Below are 24,894 nucleotides of genomic sequence, written 5' to 3' on the forward strand. Positions count from 1 at the left end.
TGCCTGTCCAATCTGGTGTGAGGACGCCAGGTGTCATAGTTAAGACTGACCTGAGTTCACAAGCCACAGGCTAATCCCAGGCTGTATGCACACAGGCCTGCTCTTGCAAGACTGCTGTTTTTGGAGATGCTTGGGTCATGTGGCCTTGGGCATGGGAAAGCCCAGAAGAGGATGGGCACTGGGCAGGAAAAAGGACCAAGCCCAGAGAGCAGCATCAAGTGGGTTCAGACATGGACCCTGATCTGGTAGGAGCAGACCTTCAAGATGTGGGTGGAAAGGAGTCTGAGGGCAGCCGGGGTGCCCAGATGTCTTTAGGTGACCCCGGGAGATGGCTGGACTGCGGCTCAGAGGCCGGCCCCGCCTTGAGGGCAGCGTGCCCTGTGTCTCCGTGCAGGTGGGTACACCTGTCTGACCAGTGCGCAGGGGAGGGGACTCCTGAGAGCACAGCCTTTGGGAGAGCCGGACTGAGTGCAGATCTGCCCTGTGGCTGCAGAAGGAAGGGATCTTGCCAGAAGGGCGTAGAAGCTCAAGGCTGAGCCACAGCACTCTGTCCTCATTGTTCTGGGCGGCTGACCCGTTCAGCACTCAGGGTGACCTCTTGCCTGCTGCCAACCAGCGAGTAAACAAAGGCTCAAAGGAGGGCAGGCCTCCAGCACCCTGCTGGGGAGGTTTAAGATGATGTTGCTTATGGTCTGTGAGATACAAAATCGTATATAATCTCAGCAGCAAAGAGGAACACGGATCAGAAAGACGGGAAGGAAACCGACACCCTGAACCGTGAGCTGAAGCAACATACCCAGTGAGGTGGGAAGGGGCCGAGCTCACGACTGAAATGACCCCCTCTGTTGCGCGGGTGCACTCTGGAGACCAGCCAAGCAAAGGCAAAATCCTGAGGGGAGAGCTCTGTCCAGCTGCTTGGCCTGAGGAGGCTGGAGAGGGGGTGAAAATTTATGTAGGTCAGTGCTCAGAGGAGCAGCAGCTTTTGTCTCCACAGAGGATAGAATAAAAAGTGTCTTATTCTCAACAGTGAAGCCAGACTGAATGGTGCCTATTCAGAAACCCCAAATGTCCTGGCCTAGCGTCAGGGCACCTCCCCCTGCCCCTTCCTCCTAACACACTGCAAGCAGCAGGTGGAAACCCAGGTCAGGCAGGCTGGAGTGACCTTAGCTGATTACCCTGGAAGGCAGGGGGTAGGCAGTGGCCCCTGCTTAGCCTCTTACTCAGGTATGCTCCAGAGTCACCTCACTTCCAGGGGTCGGACAAGCAGCCTGCCGACTATTGATAAGGAAAAACAGGATGGCCCCTCAGAACTAGATGGAAGCCAGTTCAGAACCAGATGCTGACATGAGAAGCCTGCACTCAGACCAGAGTGCACACAGTAATGCACAGACGTGAGGCTGTGGTGGTGTCTTGCAGGCCCTGAAGGCAGAGGCCAGGGCCCACACACCTGGGCTGAGTTCCCCAACTCTGGATCACCATGTGTGCGGCCGCACCTTCAGTCCACTTCCTCTTTTCAGCAACCTTGTGATTCAGGTGCACTTCCGGTCCATGTGCCTCTGGGTGACAGCGGTTTAGTTTTCAGGGCTTGCTTCGAACCAGCTCTGTCTGTACCTGCAGTGTCCACTGTGAGCGTCGTTCGCCTCATGTGACTACTTAAAGCTGGAGATGGTAAGTCCAGCTCTCGGTTGTGTCACCAGCATGTTCTACATGCTCAGCAGCTGAATGTGGTTGGTTCCCCTTGGCCAATGGAGGTTGCCAGGATGCTGCTTCTGGTGCCGTAGAAAGTTCTGAACCAGACTCGTCTATGCTGGTTTCCCTTTATTCACGTAAATCCACCTCAAGTGGCACAGGAGGCGTTCTCTATAAGCAGGCTGCGGAGATCTGTCCTCAGGTGGGTTTCTAAAGAGCGGTCCTGTCTGCAGACGGGGTGGGCTCCTCCTGAGCCTGCGGCCCCGGAGCCCACACCACCTCCCTGTCCGTCCTTCCTGGTTCTGCTCCCCTCCCTTCAAACCGGGACCCACACACTGTTTAACAGGAGAGCACGGAGAAGCGAGACATAAAAATCCATTTTGTTTTCTTTCAGATGCAATTTCATTCCTGGCAAAAATGGCCAGGCTGAATACAAGTTTTGCCCACTATAAGCATTTCTGAGGATACTCTTTTAAATACAACTTTAAAAGGAGCCTGGAAGTAGAAGGGGAACTTCAACAGCCAGCCTCCCCTCCATTCCTTAATCACCAGAATTATAGGAGGTGTTTGGGGAAGGACAAAGATAACTCCAAGGGGGTTCCAGTTTTCTTTTTTTTTAAAAAGCTTCTTTTCAAAGAAAAGAAAAAAAAAAGTCAAAACCAGCACCCAGATCTGAAAGACCTATGTAAACTGGCAGGAGAACCTGACTTCACTGGTGGTACACAGCAACTCACTCCAGTCTGGAAGACAGCACGCGTGGCTGGTGGGCTCTGGAAGATGCATAGCTTGGCGGAGAGAGCGGCCCCCACCCTGGGTTCGTCCGGCGCCTGCCTGCCCGCCCGGCCGGCGCCCAGTCCAGAAGCAGTGCAGTGGGGAGTACACCCAAGGGAGGGGCAGGCGGCAGTCCTAGCAAGGAGCCACCAGCCTCCGTTTCCGGATACATGCCCAAATCCACTCCGGGGAGACCTGCTGGGCCTTGGGGTTCCTGTCCCCGCCACCCAGCACGTGTGTGGCTGAGCCCACATCAAATTCCTGCACCAGGTCCCCATCGAATGCCACAAAGTAGCGTCTGAGGCGGCTGAAGTCTGGCGTGGAGGGCGGCAGGTAGAGCCGCACTCCAGTGAAGATGTCCAGCAGCACCTGCAAACGCACAGCAGTCAGGGCCGGGCCGGGCTGGGGCAGATGGCTCTGACCCGGCTTGGGAAGGAACTGAGAGATGGAGACTCGTGGTCAGGACATGGGGAAAGGGTTTACAGGAGAAAAAGTAACGGCCTAAAACCCCCATCCTGGGACTTCCCTGGGTGGTCCGGTGGCTCAGACTGAGCTCCCACTGCAAGGGGCCCAAGTTTGATCCCTGGTCAGGGAAATAGGTCCCACATACTACAAGGACCCCATGTGCCACAACTAAGATCTGGTGCAGCCAAGTCAAGACAAAAAACCAAAAACCCCCATCCTCCGGCCACTCCAGGTTACGCATGACTGACATGCCTTTCCATCTTTGCTGAGAGGAAAAGGGGTGAGGGGACAGGTCCCCACGAGGCACCTGGAAAAGGGGAAGCACACGTCTCAGGAACCACCCAAGGACTGGTGGGCAGGGCCTGCGGGGCTTGGAGTGATGCTGCCCGACCCACGAGCAGCCCTGTGCGCGCCGAGGGGCCAGGAGCCCTGCTCGAGACTGATGGATTCCAGGGCTTTAGTAGGGGAAGGACAGCAAAGTCCCCGGGTGCCATGGCGACCTCCACGCTGACTGCGGGGGCGGGGTGGCACAGCCTCCCTGTCCTGACGAGATGCCAACACCTCTGTCTGCCTCTGAGCCAGCAGCGCCTCCAGGGTAGAACTGAGTCACTGGCCTTGGTAAGCGCTCAGTAGCGGTTGTCATACCAAACTGACCACGGAGTACAAGAGGAGAGGAGGATGGTCAATGAACCAGCGCCCTCTCCTGCTCCTCACTGGCTGGCCCTGTTCACAAACTCACACGGCTGCACTCCCACACCCAGGCTGGGCTTTCTCCCCTTTAATGTCAACTGGGATTTGGGACCGGCAGCTGGGTGGGTCCCTGCAGCCTGCCGGCTGGGCCCGCTGTTCTATCTCCTGCCTGCGGGCACAGCTCTCCTTCCTCTCTGCTTGCTGGCGGGCTGCCTCTGCAAGGCAACAAGAGGGCACAGGGTGGAGCCAGTGGACTGCGGCCCTGCCCGAGGCCAGGGGAGCTGCAGGGGCGGGGGTGGGCAGTCGGCCCGACCACACCTTGCTCACGGCTCAGAGGCCAAGTGCAAAGGGCTGGGCCCGCGGGGCGCACACCCTCACCTTGGCTTGGCACGGGGTTGCATCGGGAGCCTTCCGCTTCACTCCCACTCTCACAGGGGAGGGCTTTGCAGTTGGCGGGTTGCCTGCAGGCGAGAGCTCGGGGTGAGAACCCAGAAGAGGGCAGAAGCGGTGAAGTCAGGCCCCTCTGCGATCAGCACGGGTGAGACAGGAGGGGCTGTCCGCTGAGCCCTGAGCAGAGGCGCTCACCCCCAGCCCCCGTGGCTCTCGGGGGCCCTGTCTGTCAGCTGTGCAGAGCAGGAGGGGAACCTGCAGACCAGCGGCTGGCCGTCGGATGCGCACAGCAGGAACGCAGCCAACGCCGGCTGCAGTGGACAGGGGGTCCCAGGGCCTCAGGGCTGTGCTGGGAGACGGGCCCCTGTCCCTACGCCCACTCCTCGGTGCCCCAGCCCCCTCCCTCCCTCCTTACCACCTCTGTTGGTGCAGCCGCCCGGCTTGCCCCCAGCCTTCTTGGCGCTGGTGGGAGGCTGCTTGGGGGAGGCTCTCGGGGCCGCGTGAGGCACAGCCGGCCCTGAGCTGCCCTCGTTCTCCCCACTGCTGCCCCCTGTGGCGGAGCTCCCCTCATCCCCTGCCGTTATGGCGAAGGCTGCCCGCTCCTTGGACAGCTGGTACAGCTCCTGAGAGGGGGGGAGAATGTTGGGTTATCCCTCCTTTCCCAGCCTCAGTGCTCAGGCAACCTGTGTGGTCTGTTTTAGGTGCCCGGGGCTGAGGAAAATGACGGGAGGACACACAGCAGGCAAAGGCAGCTGGCTTCCTCAGGGCTTTTCTAGCTCTGGCCCTGTTTCTGCAGTAATCTGCACAGATCACTGTTCTCTGTTCCCCAGTCCTTCTCAGCAATGTGGAGCCTGAAGCCTGGAGGGAAGTCCTCCCCAGGAGGCTGTGAGACAGGGCCCAGGGCTGCCCAGGGCGCCTGATGCAGGCAGAGCACTCTCCTGGGGGACGTGCTGCTCCCCCTTTCCAGTAACTGCCCTCCTGGCCCCTCTCAGCACGCTGGCGAAAGAAGACGAGGACACAGGAGGGCAGGTGCCCTGGGTGCCAGAGCTGGGAGGGGGGAACAGGACACACGCGTAGCCCAGGCGCCGGCACCTTGAGTTGGGGGAGGTTCGTGGCAGACTTCCAGTCCTTATCATCACGGATTCGGGTGCAGCGGGGGAATCGGATGGAGATCCCATCGGCTGTGTGAGCCTCAGATTTCGAGAATTCAGCCCCTGTGATCTCCCACACGGCAGCTTTCTGTCAGGAGAAGTCAGGTCATTCACTGGGTAAGTAGAAAACACCTTCCAATCAGGTAAAAGCAATGGTGATGCTGCTGTTTAGCTGCTAAGTCATGTCTGACTCTTTGTGACCCCACAGACTGTAACCCGCCAGGCTCCTCTGTCCATGGGATTCTCCTGACAAGGATACTGGAGTGGGTCGCCATATGCTCCTCCAGGGGATCTTCCTGACCCAGGGACTGAACCTGTGTCTCCTGCTTGGCAGGCGGGTTCTTTACCACTGAGCCTCACCTGGAAGCCCAGCTAAAAGCAACAGAGCACAATTAGGACCGAAACAGCAGTGGGTAACAGGATCGAGACAAGTTCTAGCCCCACGGCTGGTGCCTCGGGAGCCCCGCTTCTCCCCCAGGCCTCAGCTTCCCTGTCAGTGCAGGAAGGACTGGGCCAGGCCACGTTCGAACAGACCCTCTGTGACTCGAGGAGGGAGAGGCCCTTCCTCTCTGGTGAGGATGACCCCTCAGTGTTGACTGGTCATCTCTCTGCCTGTCACCTGGCTCCCCACCCCGGGGTGGACTGTCACTGATGCTGAGATGACGTCTCTGTGGCACTAGACAATGTACAAACTCACTTTGGGGGCTGGAGAACCCCAGGCCATGGGATAATACCTTTGGGTCTGGAACGATGAAGTCAGGGTAATAGATCTTATTGATTTTCAGCCAGTTGGGTATCTTGCTGGGATCCTAGAGGAGAAAGGATGCTGTCCTGAGCTGTTGCCAAAACAGGACTTAAATGTGCTCTTGGTGGCAGGCTTGTGAGAAGAGGTGACTTATCACAAAAGGCTGCCCCTCACCCCTGGCATCCTCCCTGCCCAGAGAGGCTGTGGCCTGGAGGGCACACAGGCCAGGTCCTCAGAGGATCTGAGGGCCTAACACTGCTCCTATGCAAGCAGCAGCTCTCTTTTCTGTGGAGACAAACGAGACCTACAGCTTCCTCACCAACCCCCAACAACACTGCCCGTCTCAGAAATGACGGTTGGTCCAGAGGCCAGGGCCCCAGGGCCCCTCTCACCTTGCTGATCTTCACCATGTCCAGTTCCGTCTGCAGGCGGGCGAGCGTTGCATCGTCGTGGCCTCCTGCACACTTGGTGACCGTGCACCACTTCTGGCTGCTCGGGTCATAGCAGCCCATGAGGAAGATGGACATCATGCCACCTGGGGGGAGGAGGGACTGGGTTGGGGGTGGAGGGCACCCGCCGGCCCTGTGAGAGGCAGCCTGCGGAGGAAGGGGCCCAGGCCTTGGCATCAGAGTGCTGGAGACCACCTCCTGGATTCACTTCTTACTAGCCGTGTGAGGTTAACCTCTGGGAGTCCCAACTTCAGTGCATTCGGGACAATCACACTGAATGCTGGGTAAAAGGAACTGAATAGTGCCTGGCACCCAGAAAGATGCTGTGAGTACTACTTCCTCAGATCACAGCTTCCCCTCCAGTTAGGAAATGGAGATATTCCCTGAGGAGAAAGCCACCAGGCCTTGAAGAAACAGTGGCCGGTGTCTTTCTGGGCCGGCGAGCCCAGGGCACTCTTGCCTGACCTCCCCCTGCCTGGGTCTGCAGCGCCCCCTGTTCCTGCCTGAGGCGGCATGGGCGAGGCCGGCTCATGAGCTCCGGACGCCACGACTGGCCGTGCCAGCACATCCAGCCAGCAAAAAGGCCGGCCTGTGCCTTGAGTGGTGCCTCTCAAAGACACACCACCCCAGGGGCCAGAGGCTGCCCTGACCTTTGCTCCCTTGCCCGTAGAAGGCCCCAAGCACCACCAGGTCAGCTGTGTCGGCCATGGCGCCCTCGTTCAAATAGTCCTTCTTCACTTTCAGCCAGTGGCGCTTTCCAGGCTCGTAAGTTCCCTGAGGGGAGGCAAGAGAGACCACAAAGGGGCATGGAGGCGCTGATACAGGGGCTTCTCACCTGCTCACACAACAGTCGGCATCTGTCGCAGTGCCCTCCCGCGCCATCAGGGCCCTTCAGGCGACAAGCACCAACCCAGCCTTTAGACCAGAATCCTGCGACGGCACCCCCCCCCGAGCACCTCAAACTGCCACAGCCACGTCCTGGCCAGGGCGGAAGAGAGCAAAGGACCTGGCCACCTTACCTTCACGTCCTTCAGCACCAGCCCTTCCAGCCCCTCCCGGATTACCCTGTTGATCATGTCCACCAAGTCGGAAGCTTTCTGCGGGAGAACAGAGAAGGGCTTTGGCAGCGAGGTGGAGGTGGTTCCCTTTCACACACCAGCAAAGCACCTGCTGCAAACACGCTGACTTGAACACAAGAACAAAAGGGCCGGCAGAGCAGGGACGACCAGAGAGCCAGTTCCGCTGTGACAGGGTGCCCACCTCTCACGCAAGGACCTCTCACGCCCTGCCCTCCCCGGTGGGGCTCGCACACGAACACCGGCAGAGCAGGGATGACCAGAGAGCCAGTTCCGCTGTGACGGGGCGCCCACCGGGCACGGACCTCTCATGCCCCACCCTCCCCAGTGGGGCCCGCACACGAACACCGGCAGAGCAGGGACGACCAGAGAGCCAGTTCAGCCATGACTGGGCGCCCACCTGGCACGCACCTCTCACGCCCCGCCCTCCCCGGTGGGGCTCATGAACACCGGCACAGCCTGTCTTACTGTGCTTTGCTATGCCACATTTTGCAGATACTGTGTTTTCTTTTTTTTGACAAAATGTTGTCAGATAATGGTAACCATTTTTTAGCAGTATTTTTAGTTAAGGTATGCACATTGTTTTTTTAGACATAATGCTATTGCACACCTGATAGACTAGAGTGTTAATGTAACTTTTCTATGTATTGGGAATTTGTAAGTTACGTGACTTATTTTCTGTGATACTGCTTTACTGTGGTGGTCTAGAACCAAACCCACAATATCTCCAAGGTCTGCTCGTATCCACATCAGCCTCCCTCTTAAGAAAATAACTTAATACCCATTCTCCCAAACACGTCTGACCCATGGGGCACTCTGCTCGGCTGAGGGTGGGATCCTCACTCACTGTGACTTGCTTCATTTCTGAGAACATGATCCGGTTGGGAATTTCAACCATGTTGTCATGAAGAAGCTTCCGCCGCTCACACAGAGGCCTGAGGGGGACAGGACAGCTGAGGTCAGGCCTGGATGCTCCCCCACCCCCCCAAGTTCTGAAGAGAGACGGGGACAAGGATGGACTGGTTTCCTGAGACGCATGCCATGGCTCCGGGCCCTCGTGTCTCAGTTCTGCCCATCCAGGGTGACCAGGGCTCCATCGGGACCAAAGATGGATGGTTATGAGCTGCGGCACAGAGTCACTTCACTGCTATAGGTCCTGTCTCTACCTCATCAGCCCAGACAGACTGTATAAACCCTGGTTCCCTTTGAAGAATAGCCCTGACTCTGCTTGGCTGTACTGTCTCACTCCAGGCCCCAGGTGGGCGGGTGTGTGGGTCAGCAGGCTGACCGGCCTCAGGACCTCAAGCCCAAGCCTCAGCTCCTCCCCTGGCAGTTCTGTCTCCTTCCATCTCCCTCCCCTTCCACACTCAGGGCTGGGGGCTGGGGTGGGGGTGGGGGTAGGGATGCCTCTCTAAGGGAGGAGGGGGCCAAAATGGTTTCTGGGACTCAAGAGGTCAAGATTGTGAGTTATCCCGAAGGTAGTCCCAACCACAGAGCCTGACAATGGCAAGCTTCTGGTTGTCAGCCTCTCCCAAGACAAGCCTCTGAACTGAAATTCATCTGCGTTACGCACCCGGAGGTGCTTTTGAAGAGATAAACTGAAACCCTACAGTGCTCGTAGTCGGTATCTCGTAAATAGTCCATTTTGCTGTGGATGGCAGGGTTTCCTCTGTGACTTAAGCTTTCAGAGTCGAGATCTAGTCAACACACTGGCTCTTCCTAACACTGAATGGGGAGCCGGCTGTGCAGTAATTGTTCCCGATGCAACTCCTGGGCCCAGAGCTGCAGCACCAGCCCCTTGCCCTCTCTCCTTTCAAATCTGAAGCCCCCACCTCCCTACCCAGGAATCAAAAACAGACTCCTCACCTATCCATCAAGCTGATATCATTGAAGTAGATACAATCAAACACAAACAGGCAGACATTAGCATCCTGGAAGGCAGCTTTCTGTAAGGGAAAAGGAGGTCGTAGGTACACGAGGGACAAAAGAGGGCATGGAATGCGGGAGAAGCAGCCCACTTCCCAGACCCTCTGAAGTGTGTGGTGCATAACGCATGTTTGTGCTGTGGAGCCCCTGGGCCATAAGGGCGCTTGGCAGACACGTCCTAAGTGGAGACCGACCCAGTTATAAAAGCCAGGTGCCACTATAAGGTCTTTTTATGCAAAACACAGAAACAAAACACGTCTAAACTTAGGGCTAAAGTCAGTACCAATTCAAAGATGAAGATGAGCGTGACCGTAAGTAAGCGACACATTCCTCTGCATTTGGACTGAAAGCACATACTCTTGCACACACTCACTCTCACTCACTGGGCCTGAGCCAGTACCTTGTGCACTCCCAGAGTCCCAAAGGGCAGTGGTTTGCCTGTCCTGTTGTCGATCAGGAGCACCTCAGAGTCCAAGATCATGCTGTGGCCCCCAGGGAAAGCCCGGGGGATGAAGTCCTTAAAGTGGGCCACCTGGAGGCAGAAGGGTCACTCAGAGGAGGGAGCCAGGACACAGAAAGCAAAAGCCGGGCCCCTGAGGGAACACAGAACACCAATATGTGCCAGCCTAGCTGATGTGCAAAACAACCTTAGGTCTTGGCAGCTGGCCAGACAAGAACAATCAGCTACATTTCAGGACCTCTGCCCAGACCCTGGAAGAGGTCAAGCTCACATTGGGGTCAGTTTCTATTGGCTGCAGCGAATTTGCAGGAAAAAGGAACAGTCTGAAAGTGAAAATGAGGGGAAGGGAGGCAGACAAACATGGAACAGAGGGAGGGAAGGTGGGCAGGCGGGATTCGCGCAGAACAGACCGGTGGGAAAAAGGATGGAAAGAGAGAAATGAACTCCCTTAGGAGCAGTGAGAAAACATGAGGCGGGTCTTCCCTAATGCGCTCGAGGAGGTCGTGCTCAGCTCTCAGAAACACTCCAAACTAACGGCCTGGCCTGACTGCTAAGGCAGGCGAGGCCAGGCAAGGGTGTGGGTGTCCCCTCCCCCAGGACTCTGAGCAAAGACAGAAGGGTGAGCAGGGACAGGAGGGCCACCCACCCCCCAGCTACTGGAGCCAGCTGTCCCCACTGCTTTTCCCTGGGCAACCCCCAAGGGCTCCCAGAGGCCCCAGGAGCTGAGAAGGGCCGAGGGGCAAGGGTCTCAGTGCCCCCTGATTAAGGGCGGGAGCCGGGGTCTCAGAAGCCCCCATGGGATTGTGTTTATGTCTGAATGTAAGCCTCTGGAGGCACAGAACTTCCGTTCTTTTTTGAAATTTTTCATTAAATGCTGGATGCCCACTCTCTTAGTGCCCGGCATCAACCCTTGATAAATACTTGTTGAACAGGGGACCTCCCTGGTAGTCCAGTGGCCAAGACTCTGTACTTCCACTGCAGGGGGCACGGGTTTGCTCCCTGCTGGGGGAACTAAGATCCTGCATGCTGTGTGGCACAGACAAAATATTAAAACAGTAAAAAGAAGTTGAACGAATTAAATGACTGACCGCCTAACAGCTCTTTGTACCCGAGCCATGACGCAGCTCAGGGCGAGCACACAAGACCTAGAACGGCAGAGGACAAGCACAGCAAGCTGTCACCGGCTGAACTCGCTGTCCTGGCGTCACTGCCCCTAGGCTCCACAATGGCTGACCCCCAGCTACGCTCTTGGGCTGCTCCTTCTGAGCAGCCCCATGGTATTGGAAGATTCCAAAAATGAGTAAATCAATTCATTCTTCCAATCAAATACAAAACAGATTCTATTTTGCACTAGAGCTGGAAAGGCACTGGAACACACGCTTTGAGATCCTTAGAGACAGGCAGAAGAAGAGTCCTGGCAGAAAGGAAGGGGTCTGTACCTTGTGCGGCAGGACGGGCTTGAGACTGCGGCTGAAGTAGCTGAAGTGGTCCCCCTTCTTATGCACCTGGACTCGCTCCCCGTCATACTTGATCTCAGAGAACATGCCGTTGGGACACTTCTTCATGGCGTACTCGATGGACTTGCAGGCCTCAGCCTTGGAAGCGGGGGAAGGGGGAGGACAAGCCTGGAGACTTACAGGTGCTCTTCCCAGAGAGGTGGCTCGGCAGGGACAGCGCAGAGCCCAGGGCCCCTTAGCCAGAGCACACCCTCAGGGCAGGAGGAAGTGAAAAGGCTGGGCAGCGTCATATTCTGATATACTGTTTTCACTTTATGAATGAGAGGTTAAGTGCTCACTTTCTATTACACAGCTAGTGAAGGGCAGGAATGAGATGTGAATCTAGACCCAACTCCAAAGCCTGGGTGGTTACCCAGTAAGCGTGTAACCTATTGTTGCTGTTTAGTCACTAAGTTGTATCTGACTCTCTTGTGACCGCAGGGACTGTAGTACGCCAGGTTCCTCTGTCCATGGTGTTTCCCAGGCAAGAATACTGGAGTAGGTTGCCAATTCCTTCTCCAGGGGATCTTCCCAACCCAGGGATCAAACCTGTGTCTCCTGCATTGGAAGGTGGATTCTTTACCACTGAGCCACCAAGGAAGCCCAGTATAAGCTATGCCATGCTTCAAATGAGACTGTGGAACAGATTCCAAAAAAAATTCTTATAAAAATCAGAAAGTCTACTAATGGAGGTGACTGGTCCTGTCCCTCAAGTGGAGATCTTACTACTTTGGTGCTGGCTATCCCAACACAGAACCCTAGCCCAGCACTTCAGGCACACACCACAAGGCTTCCATAAAGAGCAGTGCACCCCACTGAGACAATCCAAGGCGCTCGGAGCAGGCACAGCAGCAGGCGTGGCCTGTCCTGTCACACAGGAAAACCCACGCCAGGAAGGAAATCCCATTTATCATGGAACAAGCAGAGGCCCAAGGAGAGCTGGTCTGCATTCCTTAAGCGTCTTCTCTTTCCAGAAAAAAAAAAAAAGAGAGACCTAAGGTACCCTCTCACAGGAAGGCTGGCTCTGTCACCAACTCTCAGAGCTACTTTAGGGCATGTCACAGAGCCTCAGGAGTTACTGCACACATCCACCTGACTTCAGGAGAGATGACAGATGAACCGCTCAGGGTGGACACTTCAGACACCATTTACGTAAGAAAACTAAGGATCAAGAGAGACTGAGGACCTCACCCAAGATTCCACAGCTGGCTGAGGGCAGAGATGGCTGAGTTCTCAGGTCTTTCCACTGCTCACGCTATCTCCCCCAGGAGAAACACCCGCTGCAACTCTACTCTTCCCTCCCTGAAGTCTTCCAGCCATCTTTCTTGCACAGCCTTCAGCATCATACCCTCTCAGGTCTGCCAGGGAAGGGTAGCAGCCTCACGCAGGAGCAGGAAGCAGGGCAAGAGCAAGGTCCTTACCAGCATGGGCTGCACCGGGGTCATCAGAGAGGCCTGCACACGCAGAGCTCGTCTCTGGCCTGGCTCCTTCTCCACCTCCTGCTCGTTGCGGAGGACTCGCTCCACCACATCCTGCAGGTTGCGCGAGGCTTTGAAGGCTTCATAGGCATTGGGGTCTAGGGCATCTAACCTGCCGAGGCCAATAGGAGCAAGGAAACAAACACCACTGTTCTTGACCTTATTGCTCTGGATAGTAGCAATATGCTGCAACATGTTATGTCCAGCAACAACAGGACATAACTGCTGGGATCCCAATATATGGGGAAGTGGTTATGTCCTACTGTCTAAAGATTTTCACAGGAGAAAAAGATCTTGGAAAACTCAGCTCTTTTGAGATACCATGCTACCTGGATGCTGCCCTAGCAAAGAGGGGGCTGGAGTAGGCAAGCAACTCATACCATACTTTTTGAACATATCCCCTATGTTTGACTCTAACAATTCTGTGAAAAGAGTACTGTTATCTCCATTTAACATGAGAAAATGGAGGCTGAGCTAGGTCAACTGATGGGTCCCACAGGAAGGAAGAAGGCAGAATCAGGATTCAAACCCAAATTGGGGCTTCCAAGTCCTGAGACCAGCTGACAGCACAGGAAATGGGCAGCTTCCACCATCAGAGGACCTGGTACTTACACATGTTTTGCACCGGAGTTCATCTTCAGATCATGCTTGATCAACCTGATGATGCACTTAAGGTCATTGGCTGTACACCTAGAGGGAAGAGGCACAGTCAACTTAAAAAGCTCCCAAACCTTCCTTCCCTAGTGATTCCATCTCCCCAGGCCCATCCCCAGTGGGCAGTGCCCCCACCTGGAGGCGATGTCCTGCAGGGCCTGTTGCTGCTCGTCCTCCTTGGTGAGCTTGGAGAGCTGCATGAGGAACTCATCCACCTCCTGGATGGTAAGGAGGCTCTTGGCAGCTGGAGGGAAAGACTTGCTCTGCTCAAAGAAGACTCTGATTGTCTCTGACACGTCACCCTGTCTCCAAAAACCAAAATACCATGCAACAACCCCAAAGTGGCCGTGTGTAACCCCCAGGCCCTCATGACTACAGGTGAATTAGAGATTTCAATCACTGCTCCTGTCCGAAACTCACAAATGTTGATTTCACTGCTTAGAGAATCTATCCCACCCACAGCTCCTGGAAACGGCACCTCCATCCACCACAGGATCTGGCCACCTGCCTGAGCTGAGAAATGATGTAAGAACTAATGCAGGGCCAAGCCAATGTGAGTCCTGTTAGAATCTGAATTATGAGACAGACACAGTCATCAGATTATGGGGGTGTTTGGACAGCAACTTTCTAGGTGCCAAGGCTGGAGTCATGGACAAACCAAAACTGAATGGCAAGCCCAAGTTATAAGGGAAAAAAAAGCAAGGAAAAAATAAGGCCCAGAGGGACTTCCCTGCTAGTGGCTAAGACGCAGAGCTTCCAGCACAGGGGTCACAGGTTCGATCCCTTTTAGGGAACTAGGACCCTATTAATACATGCCACATGGTGTGGCCAAATAAAGGTCTAGAACAAAAGTCCCTGGAGAGAGAGTGCGAAGTCCAAGATCCACTCTCAAAGTCTAGGTCTTTCTCTCAGGCTCAGCAGTAATGTTAAGTCCAGTCTTCAGAACCTTGTGAAACTAACAGCTGTAGCCTCCCATTCAACTCCTCTCATAAGGAAAGCTTGCTCAAGTGGGTTTCAGTTTTCTGAAACAGTATCTGCTCCACCAAGAAAAAAAGAGAGTGCAGGTGACTGGCTCAGCAGAACCCCACTTGGAATCCACCTACCCTCCCCTTTCTCTGACCTGCTCTAGGTCTCGTGTCATGTCATCTGAGTTGCAGTTAAAAATGCGGCTGAAAAGCTTCACAATCTGCTTATCATTCAAGTTGTAAACACTCTTAATAACACCCGGCAGCAGCAGCTTCACTGTTAGGTACACGTCGCCGTGGAAACCATCTGGAGGAGACAGAAGAAAGAAACCTTTCTTGAGACATGGAGCTTAAATAAATACATAAACTCAAAGAACCAAGAGAGATGTCTACACTGCTGCCCTCGCTGCACAGGCCCTCAGGGGAGGGTGTGCGTTTCACCACGATGGCAGAGGCCACGGCATTCAGCAGCTGGGGGTCTGTGAGTCTGCCTCCCTGTTAGCCCCTGGATGAACTCCTGCAGGGCAGAGCCATGACTTCCACTGTCGTGTTCCCAGTGATGGGCACATCACAGATGTTCAACGATCATTTGTTAGACGAATAAAAAGGAACACAGTTGGGAGATTCTATTCCAAGCTGTGCAAGGGGCTCACAGAACCCAAATCAAACAGGAGTGAATTTTCCTTTTGGTCAAATGGGAGAGGTTCTTCTGGCCTCCTAGGGGGCAGAGAAAGGAAGGAAGAAAGATGCCCATGTGTTTGGAACAGATTTGGCTACACAATGAATTTCAAGACAGCAAAATAGCAGAGCATCAAACCAAGCACGGGGCCTGTGCAACTGTACAGGCTCACGTGACTCTGAGCTCTTGAGAGAAGCCCATCCAGGGTGCTCGAGGCCCACCTCCTGCTGAGCCTTTCTGAAGGAAGTCCTGGATGATCTGGGTTTTCGTGTTGTAGCTAGGATTTTCAGCCACCATGGCACACAACTTCCGAAACTCACGCAGCAGACAATCCTTGTGTTTTGGGTCACATTTGCTTGAGGACAGACTTGTCTTAGGGGCCTTGGGGGTAGGGCTGGAGTGGGCTTCCCCAGAGTTGTTGGGCTTGGCTGTTGGAGAGAGAAAAAGGGAGAGATAATTCATTTTGCCTTGCTGAAAAGGAACCAAGAGAAACTAATGGGCACTCTGCTGGTTCTCTATGTGTAGCTTTACTTAATCTCCCCAAAGAGCCCTTTGGGAGTAGATATCATTATACATATTTTGTGGGCGAAAAAACAGAGGTCAAGTGATTTCCTCAAATCTCACAGCTATTAAGAGTAAAGAAACAACTGCCTCACACTGAAGCAAAGGACCAGCTGACGTGTATTTCTTTATATGAGTGCTTACCGAAGAACAAGGGCCATTTTCAAGCCAAGAGTGGTCAGGATGATCTCAGTGCAATTGCAAAGCTGAACCCAGAAAAGTTGGAATCAGGAAGGAAAAAGAAATCAAGGGACACCTTAGTTACTCTGAAACTACTGCTACTGCAGATTGTTGGAACTGGAAGAAGTCTTAAAGATGATCTAGCTCAACCTCTTCTTGTTGGTGAGGAGACCGAGGCATGAGGACAGAAGCATTCTCAGTCGCTTATCACTAGCCCCCTGCCCCTCCCCACCACCCCCAGCACCACTTTTTCTTCTCTCTTCCTGTAAAAACGAAAGGGGGCTTCCCCTGTGGCTCAGTGGTAAAGAATCTGCCTGCAATGCGGGGGACTTGTAGGAGACATGAGTTCAATCCCTGGGTCAGAAGGGATTCCCTGGAGAAGGAAATGGCAACCCACTCTGGTGTTCTTGTCTGGAAATCCCTGTGGACAGAGGAGCCCGGAAGGCTACAGTCCACGGGGTCACAAAGAGTTAAGACACGATGGAGCGACTAACAACAACAATAACAAAAAGTTCTAGATTTGGAACTCCCTGGTGGTCCTGTGGCTAAGACTCCCAGTTCCCAGTGCAGGGGCCCAGGTTTGATCCCTGGCCAGGAAACTAGATCCCACAGGCTGCAGCTAAGACCAACACAAACAAATAAATAAATAAAAATTTTTTAAAAAAGGTAGGCAACAAGGAGGACTTTTCTCTAGACACCCCAAACAACTCTCAAGTGATCCTGTTACCTTCTTGTGACCATTTACAAAGTAAATTTCACCCTGAAAGCTTGCAGCAGACAGTCGTTACCATGCTGTCTGCTGATGTAAGCATCTTCTTGCCTGGAGTTTATAAATTAGAAATCTATCCTCATCTCTGACCTGGCATTTAAAGAGGACTTTAAGGGACAAAATCTTCAAAGTGTCACTGTTCGGCAGCTTGGAAGAAATGGAACACCCGCCTTCCCTGAAATTCCCTCCGCAGAACCAAGCTCTTCCAGAAATACACTGCCCTTACTGTCACCTGAACTCTTCCATATTTCTATCTTTGGTTTACCACTAGGCAAAAACCAAGCAAACCTCAGAGTTTAAAAATGATAAAAAATCATAGAGTCAGGCATTGTTTTTGCAACTTTCTCTTCTTTATTCCTTGTGAGATACCATGGGGTCCACAAGGTAGGTGCTGCCATTCCCACCTCACAGATGACGCCACAGAGGCTCAGACCTGAACCGAGGTCTTCTGACCTCAAGTCCGGGCTTCTTTTACTCAAACAGAGCAACCTCCTCGAACAACTTCTGAGCCCCTGAGTTTTGATTTTATTTTCTTTAGCTGAGGCAGTCATAAGAATGATAAAACAGGTAACAGGTTGGAGAGTAAAAAAGCACAGGTTTTGAAGTTAAACAGACTTCAGGGTAACTATTATAAACTCCATAATGACGTTGAGCATTGGTTTTCTCATTCATAAAATGGGCCTAATAAAAATACTCCCCAACGTTAAATGAAGAACAAATGAAACCACACATGCAAAAGCCCCCAGCCCAATGCTGTCTGCTACACAAGGACATGTAGGACATCTCCCTTCTCTACTTTCATCTCCAATTTGGGCAAGTGGAGGGATGCAATTTCTCACAATTCTTCCATTATCAAAAAGCAAGGAAGTGGGACTTCTCTGGTGGTCCAGTGGCTAAGACTCCATGCTCCCAATGTAGAGGGCTGACGTTTGATCCCTGGTCAGGGAAGTAGATCCCACAGGCTGCAACTAAGAGTTCAAATGCCAAAACTAAAGATGCTGCATTCTGCAGCATAGATAACAATCCCGAGTGCCACAACTAAGACCTTATTTATTTGGCACAGCCAAATAAATAAATAAATATAAAAAAAAAAACCAAAACCCCAAAACAAGGAAGTCAATGGCAGGTTGTAATAATGTCTGATCCAGGTAAACTACTTCAAGGGGAAAAAGTCTTGATGGAACAAACATCTTTTTGCTGCAACAGAGATTAAAATATACAAAGAAGTGCTATACATGTGGGGTGCTGTGAATTAGCTGGCCATTACCTCTCTGCTCAGATGAAAGCAAATTACAGTTGACTCTTGAACAACATGGGTTTGAACTGCATGGGTCCACTTACACGCAGAGTTCTTCAATAGCAAATAAGTACTATACAGTCGGCAGTTGATTGAACCCAGGGATGCAGAACTGAGGGCATGGTGGAACCATGCATAAAGTGGAACCTCGGATAAGGAAGGCAGACTACAAATGACATTTGGAAGTTCAACTGCGCAGGGGATTTGGAGCCCCTAATGCCCGTGATGTTTAATAGTCAACTGTATTAAGGAGACTAGATGGCACAGAATGGTCACTCTTAACCAGAGTACCAAATTTTGGTATCCCGGGATACCTAATTAGAAGAAGGGCTACAACAGCTCACGTAGCCCTAACCTATCTTACCTGAAAAGCCAGAAAACTTCCGGGGATTGGAATTGGTGACAAATGAGGCACCTTTCACTGGAGATGCCACCTGGCCAGTGGCTGTCAACTTAGCCTGGACAACAGCTTTCTTCTTTGGTGTGCCTGCTGCCTTGGAAGACAGATCTGTAGGGCCCCAAAAAGAAGGGGAAATATCTTTCAGTGAAAAATCCCTGAGAAAGCTTTCAAAGACTCTATCAGTTGCTCTTACAGCCTGGCTAGCTAAGTTACTACCATGGTATTAACCGAAAGGTGATTGTTGGCTGGCTGGTCTTCTTGACTGGAAGTAGTAGGTATTAGGGTACTGGGGAGAGGGTGTTCTAGGGACAAAAGACCCAGTTATTCTTTACTTTTATTAGTAACTTAAATATTCATCAATACTCTCCACCCCTTATCTCACATAAAACCTTCAGATTATTCAGAGAAAGTCAGAAATCATGGGTTAACAGATAAAATGTGAGGACCTCAGCTTATGGAATTAGCCCCAATTTAAAGATAAACAAGAAAGTAAAATGAAGCTGGATAAACAGAGCATGTTGATCTGGTACGTGCAGGAAAACTTGTAGCTGCTGAGTTATTTGAGCTGTGTGACAGTTTAACTCTCCCTTGCATTTTTCTTCCTCTGAATGAGCTGGGTCCAGAAGTAACAAAGGCTGAAGCCAATGGCTAAGGCTAGGCAGAGCAGGAGGGGAGCTGGGAAAAAAAAATGTATTAGTTTTCTCCCTGAAGTAACTTTCCTCTCAGAGAAAAAGGACAGATGTCCATTTTAGTCCCCCTATACTAACTAGAATTAAACCGAACTGAAGACATGAATATTACAAAGACATAAAAGGTCAGAAAGGAATAACTGGATTTATCAGTGTCAGATTTCTAAAATAGCATACATTTGAATACACATGTATGTGCATATATATGTTTTTGTGTAATATACAAACATGTATTTTCTAGTTCTGTCTGCTGAAAGGGCCCAAAAGCAAGGATATCTCACGGCACCCAGGACATAGAGTATCAACATTTTTGTCTCTAATGCCATTTCCCCCACTAACAGGAACAAGGACTCTTCAGAGAAATGGCTGATTTCACGGCTGAGATAGGCAATCTTAAGAGCGAGCATGCTGTTAGGCCAGAAGGCAAGGAAGTACTTTAAAACAATTTTTAAAAAGTGATTTGGACATCAAGGACAAAAACTAGCTCAAAGGGATTCCCAACTGACCAAATATGGGACAATTTAGTACCAAATTAATAAAGAAGTACAGGATAATGATAAGCCACCAGGAAAAAGTAGTAATCTGAGTCCACACAGAAAATAAGTTGAGAGAGAAAAGGGAGTAGTATAGTGTAGGTACTCTTTTCTTCAAAAACGTCAATGTCATAAAAAAAAAAAAAAGACCTCAGAGATGTTCCAGATTAAAGGAGGCCAGACTCGACAACTAAGTGCAATACTTGATATTGTATCAGGATTCCATACTGAAGGGAGAGAAAAGTTATAAATTATCTGAGCAATTGACAAAACTAGAATACAGATGGTAGATTAAAGCATTATATCAAAGATAAATTTACTGGTTGATAGCTGTATTACAGTCACGATATCCTATTTTTAAGATATACACATTGAAGTATTTAAAAGCAAAGGACCATGATGCATGCCCAAATGGTTCTGGGGGAAAAAAAGTCACCTGTGTGGAAGGAGAGAGTAACAAAGAGAGCAAAAGAGTAAGCACAAACATGAACACAAATGATAAAGCAAAGAGAGCAAAATGTTAACAACAGGTAAATCTGAGGGAATTCCCTGGAGGTCCAGGGGTTAGGACTCTGCACTTTCACTGCTGAAGACTTGGGTTCAATCCCTGGTCACGGAACTAAAATCCCACAAGCCTCACAGCGCAGCAAAAAAAAAAAAAAAAAAAAAAAGGTGAACATGAGCATTGTTTGTACTATGTGCTATTTTTATTCTTGCAACATTCCTGTGAGTTTGAAGTTATTTCTGAACAATAAACTTAAAAAAGACAGGAAGAAAGAAATTGGGCTCTACTCTCATCTCGTTGCCTCTCAGAGCCAGTAAGATGAGAAAGCAGTATTCTCCACCCCACCTGCAATGTGCTGACTTATCTGCTCTTTCTCGTTCTCTTCCAGCTCTTCCCAGCCTTCCAGCTCGGTGAGGTCCTCAATTTTTTTTGTGGTGGCCCGGGCCCGCTCCAGTTTCTCAAACATGCATTTAATGTGGTACCACTCTTTCATATCGCCCCCCGACTCTGAAAAGGGATTGGGCACCACTTTGCCGATTCGGCATACGCCCTTGACAATCTTTTCCTTGCATTTTTTGCAGCCAGCGGTGCCACGCTTGGCGTAGTCCACACAGAAGCGTTGCTCTGCCATCTCACAGGGGCCACTGCAGCGTCCCACATGCGATCCTGACAAGAAAACAAGGCAGGTGGCACGTGGTCTTAGGTTGCTTTTCTGGAAGGACAGAACAGGCTTTCTTCTCTGGAGGAGGTGGTGTCCACGAAGAACTGTTTCTGACCACTGGCCAAAGTGTCTTATGTCAGGCCAGTGATGTTCTTGGAATAGGAACAGTTCTTTTTTCCTGAGTGCACGGAGGGTTGGTGGGAAGAGGATCTTAAAAGCCAAAGTCATACAGCTGCATGGAAGGGGGAGAGGCAGAAAAGTGAGTTACAGAGGAGTTAGGCCTCTAATTTCCTCAAAGGCTGACATCCTAACACAATAATCCATGCTGACCAACCAAACATTTCCCAAAGTATGAAGGATTTTTTTTTTGGCTGCTGTCCGATCCCTGACCAGAAATTGTACTTGCGCCTCCTGCAGTGGAAGCCTGGAGTCTTAACCACAGGACCACTGGGGAAGGCCAGGTATGAAAGATTTATTGCCTACAGGATGAAGAATTCCTGTACAGGAAAATTCAGTCTACAACAGGACATTCAATGACCTAACTGAACATTTAGATATATTCTAAAATATATCTAGTAAATCACAATCAAGAGAATTCAAGTAACATAAAACCCTTTCTCAGGCCATCAGCAAACCCTAAGCCTTAAAATGGATGGTGACCCTTCAGCATAATAAGATTCTAAAGTTTCTTTTTAATCATCAAGAAAAATTACATTGGGTGTTCCCTGGCAGCCTAGTGGTTAGGACTCAGTGCTTTCACTGCCATGGCCAGGGTTCAAACCCTGGAGGAGGAACTGAGATCTTGAAAGCCAAGTGGTGCAGCTTAAAAAAAAAAGATATTATTTTCAGGAAGTCTTTAATGTGAAATATAAAATATTTGTTATCCTCAGAAAATAATTAAGCCACTATATATATATCTGGGATTTAATCAGAAGCCCTATTTTGAGAAGCAATTAAATGGAGCCTAAAACCTAACCCCTTGGTTTCAAATCCTAGCTCACTGGCCATAAGACCTTGGTAATTTCCTTAATCTCTCAGTTCCTCAATTTCCTCAACTGTAAAATGTGGATAATAATAGTATCTAACTCAGAGTTGTCATTCTAAGAATAAAGCCCTTATATAGTCAATGAAGCGATTATCCTTTAAGCAAAGGCTCCCTGTGTGCAATAACCCGGGTTACAACTCAGCAAATTCAATCTGGAAATGCTCAAGTAACTGGACAGCAAGAATCAAAGGAAACGCTCAGTCTACATGGAAACAAGGACCATATCCACATAGTACCCCCCACTTTCTTTTATCCTTATTTTCTAAAGTATCCTCCCAGTTCCAACTTTCAACAGACTGGAAGTTATTTTCAGCCTGCACCCGGCTTTGTCGTCAAATTGCTTGTGGGTGATAATGAAAAGCAGGCTTTACTTGCTGAAGTGAAACGTGATGCAGAGACCAGCAGGTAACTGGGAATCAGAAACGCGAGCACAAGTGTGACCATGCAGTTCTGGGACTATGTTATCTTTTGAGAATTTCCCTTCACTTCCCGAGTCCGCTTTCTTATTCCTAAAACAGGCAAAATATCTACCTCAAGAGAAGGGAGAAAATGACAATGGGTCTGTGGATGGGTGAATGGGAGTGGGGGCGGGGGGGGAGTAGGGCTCTGAACTCGCTTGCAACTGTACACAAAAGGTGCGCATTCAGCCTTGTTCGTTTTGGGGGAGAAACGGTCAACGTTTTCATGAAACTTCACAAAGGGCTCTGTAAACCCCTAGAAGCTGAACCACAGAGTATGTGAAAGTAAGCAGGCCCGTAAGAGGCGCTCAAGAAAAAAAAAAAAAAATTAGGGTTCACCACCTTCCTGTAAAGCGACTTATGAAAAGCCGCCCCCAGGACTCCAGGAGCCGGGGGGGACGGCACCTAGCCGCGCCCTCCCCTCCGCAGGGTCCGGGAGGCGCTGGGTCACGAGGAGGCACGGAGCCGTTTGGGGAACTCCGCCTGGCTCACAGGCCCCCCTCGGCCGCCACTCAGCATTTCCTCAGAGGGACCCGAGAAGGGAAACCGCTGAGGCCTGAACGCAGCCGGGCCGGGAAGTGAGAGCCCCGCGGCCGCTGCTCCCGGAGGGGCCTCCCCTTTCGGGGAGGGGACACCGGCTACCCGCCGGGGCCGCGGGGAGAGCGAGACGCAGCGAGGCCCTCGACGCGAGCCGGAGGGGCGGCCAGAGCACAGCCCCGGGCTAGGCTGAAGGGGACGCGACGGGAAGATAGAGGCTCCCGAGCTCCGTCCGCAGCGCCCCGACTCGGGCGGCGGCTGGGCGGACCCGGCCAGAGGAGCCCCGCGGGGGCGCCCTGCCTTCCCAGCGTGGGGCCGCGGGGGTCCCGGGAGCCAACCCCCGCGGGCTCCCGGGGGGCCGCCACGTCACGGAGGGTGTGCCCCGGGGCTCTGCTAGCCGGCGGGCGGGGGAGGAGACCGGGGGCTGGCTCCCGGGCCGCGCCGAGCCCCGCACTCCGGCCGCCCCCCTTTCCCGCAGGCAGGCCCCGCCGCGCCGCCCCCTCACCTGCCTTCCCGGCTCCGGCGCCACCTCAGGCCTCGGACCAGGCGCCCACAGGCCGCGCGCAGCCACGACGGTTGTAGTGCCTGTCTCTTTAAATCCGGGTCCTCGAGCTGGCCTCAGCGCGCAGGCGCAGAGGCCCAGGCCCCGCCCCACCTCCGCCGCTGCGCCACGCGTCCCCGCCCCTTGCCTGCCACGTGGGAGGTGGCCTGGGTGCTCTGAGTGAGGCCCAGGGCTTAGGTCTTGGGCCATGGGCTTGGCTCGCGAAGTGCCACTGCGACTGGAGAAAGCAGAGGTGCCGGGATGTGGGGGCGCCCTGAGGCGCATACTGTTCTCAACTTCTGGGCATTTACCCCACCCCCTGCCAATGTACCTCATTTGCTCTTTATGTTAGAGATTATCTAGTCCTTAAAGGTACTTGATGAAAGTGAAAGAGGAGAGTGAAAAAGTTGGCTTAAAGCTCAACATTCAGAAAACTAAGATCATGGCATCTGGTCCCATCACTTCATGGCAAATAGATGGGGAAACGGTGGAAACAGTGTCAGACTTTATTTTGGGGGGGGCTCCAAAATCACTGCAGATGGTGATTGCAGCCATGAAATTAAAAGACGCTTACTCCTTGGAAGGAAAGTGACCAACCTAGATAGCATATTAAAAAGCAGAGACATTACTTTGCCAACCAAGGTCCGTCTAGTCAAGGATATGGTTTTTCCAGTGGTCATGTATGGATGTGAGAGTTGGACTGTGAAGAAAGCTGAGCGCCGAAAAATTAATGCTTTTGAACTGTGGTTCTGGAGAAGACTCTTTGAGAGTCCCTTGGACCACAAGGAGATCCAACCAGTCCATCCTAAAGGAGGTTAGTCCTGGGTGTTCATTGGAGGGACTGATGGTGAAGCTGAAACTCCAATACTTTGGCGACCTCATGCAAAGAGTTGACTCATTGGAGAAGACCCTGATGCTGAGAGGGATTGGGGGCAGGAGGAGAAGGGGACGACAGAGGATGAGATGGCTGGATGGTATCACTGACTCAATGGGCATGAATTTGAGTAAACTCCGGGAGTTTGTGATGGATAGGGAGGACTGGCGTGCTGCAATTCATGGGGTCGCAAAGAGTCGGACATGACTGAGCGACTGAACTGAACTGAACTGAAAGGTACTGGTTGAGAGACTATATTGTAATAAGCTTGGGGAAAGCAAAGATTTATTCTGTTTTTCTGTATTCTCTCTGTCTTGTGTCCTGCAAAGTGCCTAGCACATGGTAAGTATTTGGTAAATATTACTGAATTGAAAAGGGACACTGGGTAGATACAGATGAAGTATCAGTATCAGATAGATACAGATAATCAGTATCAGTATTAAGGAGTCATGGGTACAGTAAACCCTTGATGGTGTGTTGTTTAAGTGTATTTATTTTAAACCTCAGGTTAACTTTAAGGTCAACTTTTTGAGAGATTGGAACGGCTGTTTTTACAAAAGGATAGCAGACTCAGAGGAGGTGAGAGAACTTGTTCACAGTCTAGGAAAGGTAGAGCAACTGGGCATTGTTAGGTAAGCAAAGGTCAGACCCTGGGGAAAATTCTGTGCTCTGTAAAAAAATCCTGTCGTTAAGACTCCTGGCTTCCACAGCAGAGGGTGCAGATTGGGTCTCTGTTGGGCAACTATGATCCTGCATGCCC

General features: G+C 51.8%; 1 protein-coding gene across 3 annotated transcripts; it reads right to left on the reverse strand.

Annotated features, from left to right (window-relative positions):
• Positions 1–2,057: 2,057 nt before the first annotated feature.
• On the reverse strand, positions 2,058–23,358 carry LIG3 (DNA ligase 3). Of its 3 annotated transcripts, none has more exons than XM_061142787.1 (20): positions 23,225–23,358; positions 20,364–20,911; positions 18,256–18,399; positions 15,306–15,512; positions 14,561–14,712; positions 13,576–13,742; positions 13,399–13,476; positions 12,730–12,898; positions 11,252–11,407; positions 9,753–9,884; positions 9,293–9,372; positions 8,274–8,361; positions 7,370–7,447; positions 7,001–7,124; positions 6,294–6,436; positions 5,891–5,965; positions 5,098–5,244; positions 4,421–4,628; positions 3,994–4,076; positions 2,058–2,829 (listed from the first exon to the last, which is right to left on the reverse strand). In XM_061142787.1, exons 2-20 carry the CDS (start codon positions 20,905–20,907, stop codon positions 2,596–2,598), a joined length of 3,009 nt encoding a protein of 1,002 aa, XP_060998770.1. In that variant the 5' UTR covers positions 20,908–20,911; positions 23,225–23,358; the 3' UTR covers positions 2,058–2,595. The 3 variants fall into 3 exon arrangements, with proteins under 3 accessions (XP_060998770.1, XP_060998772.1, XP_060998771.1); XM_061142789.1 differs by having other exon boundaries at positions 20,364–20,684; positions 23,225–23,330; XM_061142788.1 differs by having other exon boundaries at positions 23,229–23,320.
• Between the last annotated feature and the right edge of the window lie 1,536 nt (positions 23,359–24,894).

This window comes from Dama dama, chromosome 5 (genome assembly GCF_033118175.1).
Source record: "Dama dama isolate Ldn47 chromosome 5, ASM3311817v1, whole genome shotgun sequence".
NCBI lineage: Eukaryota > Metazoa > Chordata > Mammalia > Artiodactyla > Cervidae > Dama > Dama dama.

Coding starts and splice junctions, on each gene's coding strand:
- LIG3 (XM_061142787.1), bottom strand. CDS start 20,907: ATGACTTTGGCTTTTAAGATCCTCTTCCCACCAACCCTCCGTGCACTC. Junction 13,477..13,575: donor CTGCAGGACATCGCCTCCAG/GTGGGGGCACTG, acceptor TCTTCCCTCTAG/GTGTACAGCCAATGACCTTA. Junction 7,125..7,369: donor TGGTGCTGAAGGACGTGAAG/GTAAGGTGGCCA, acceptor GCCTCCCCTCAG/GGAACTTACGAGCCTGGAAA.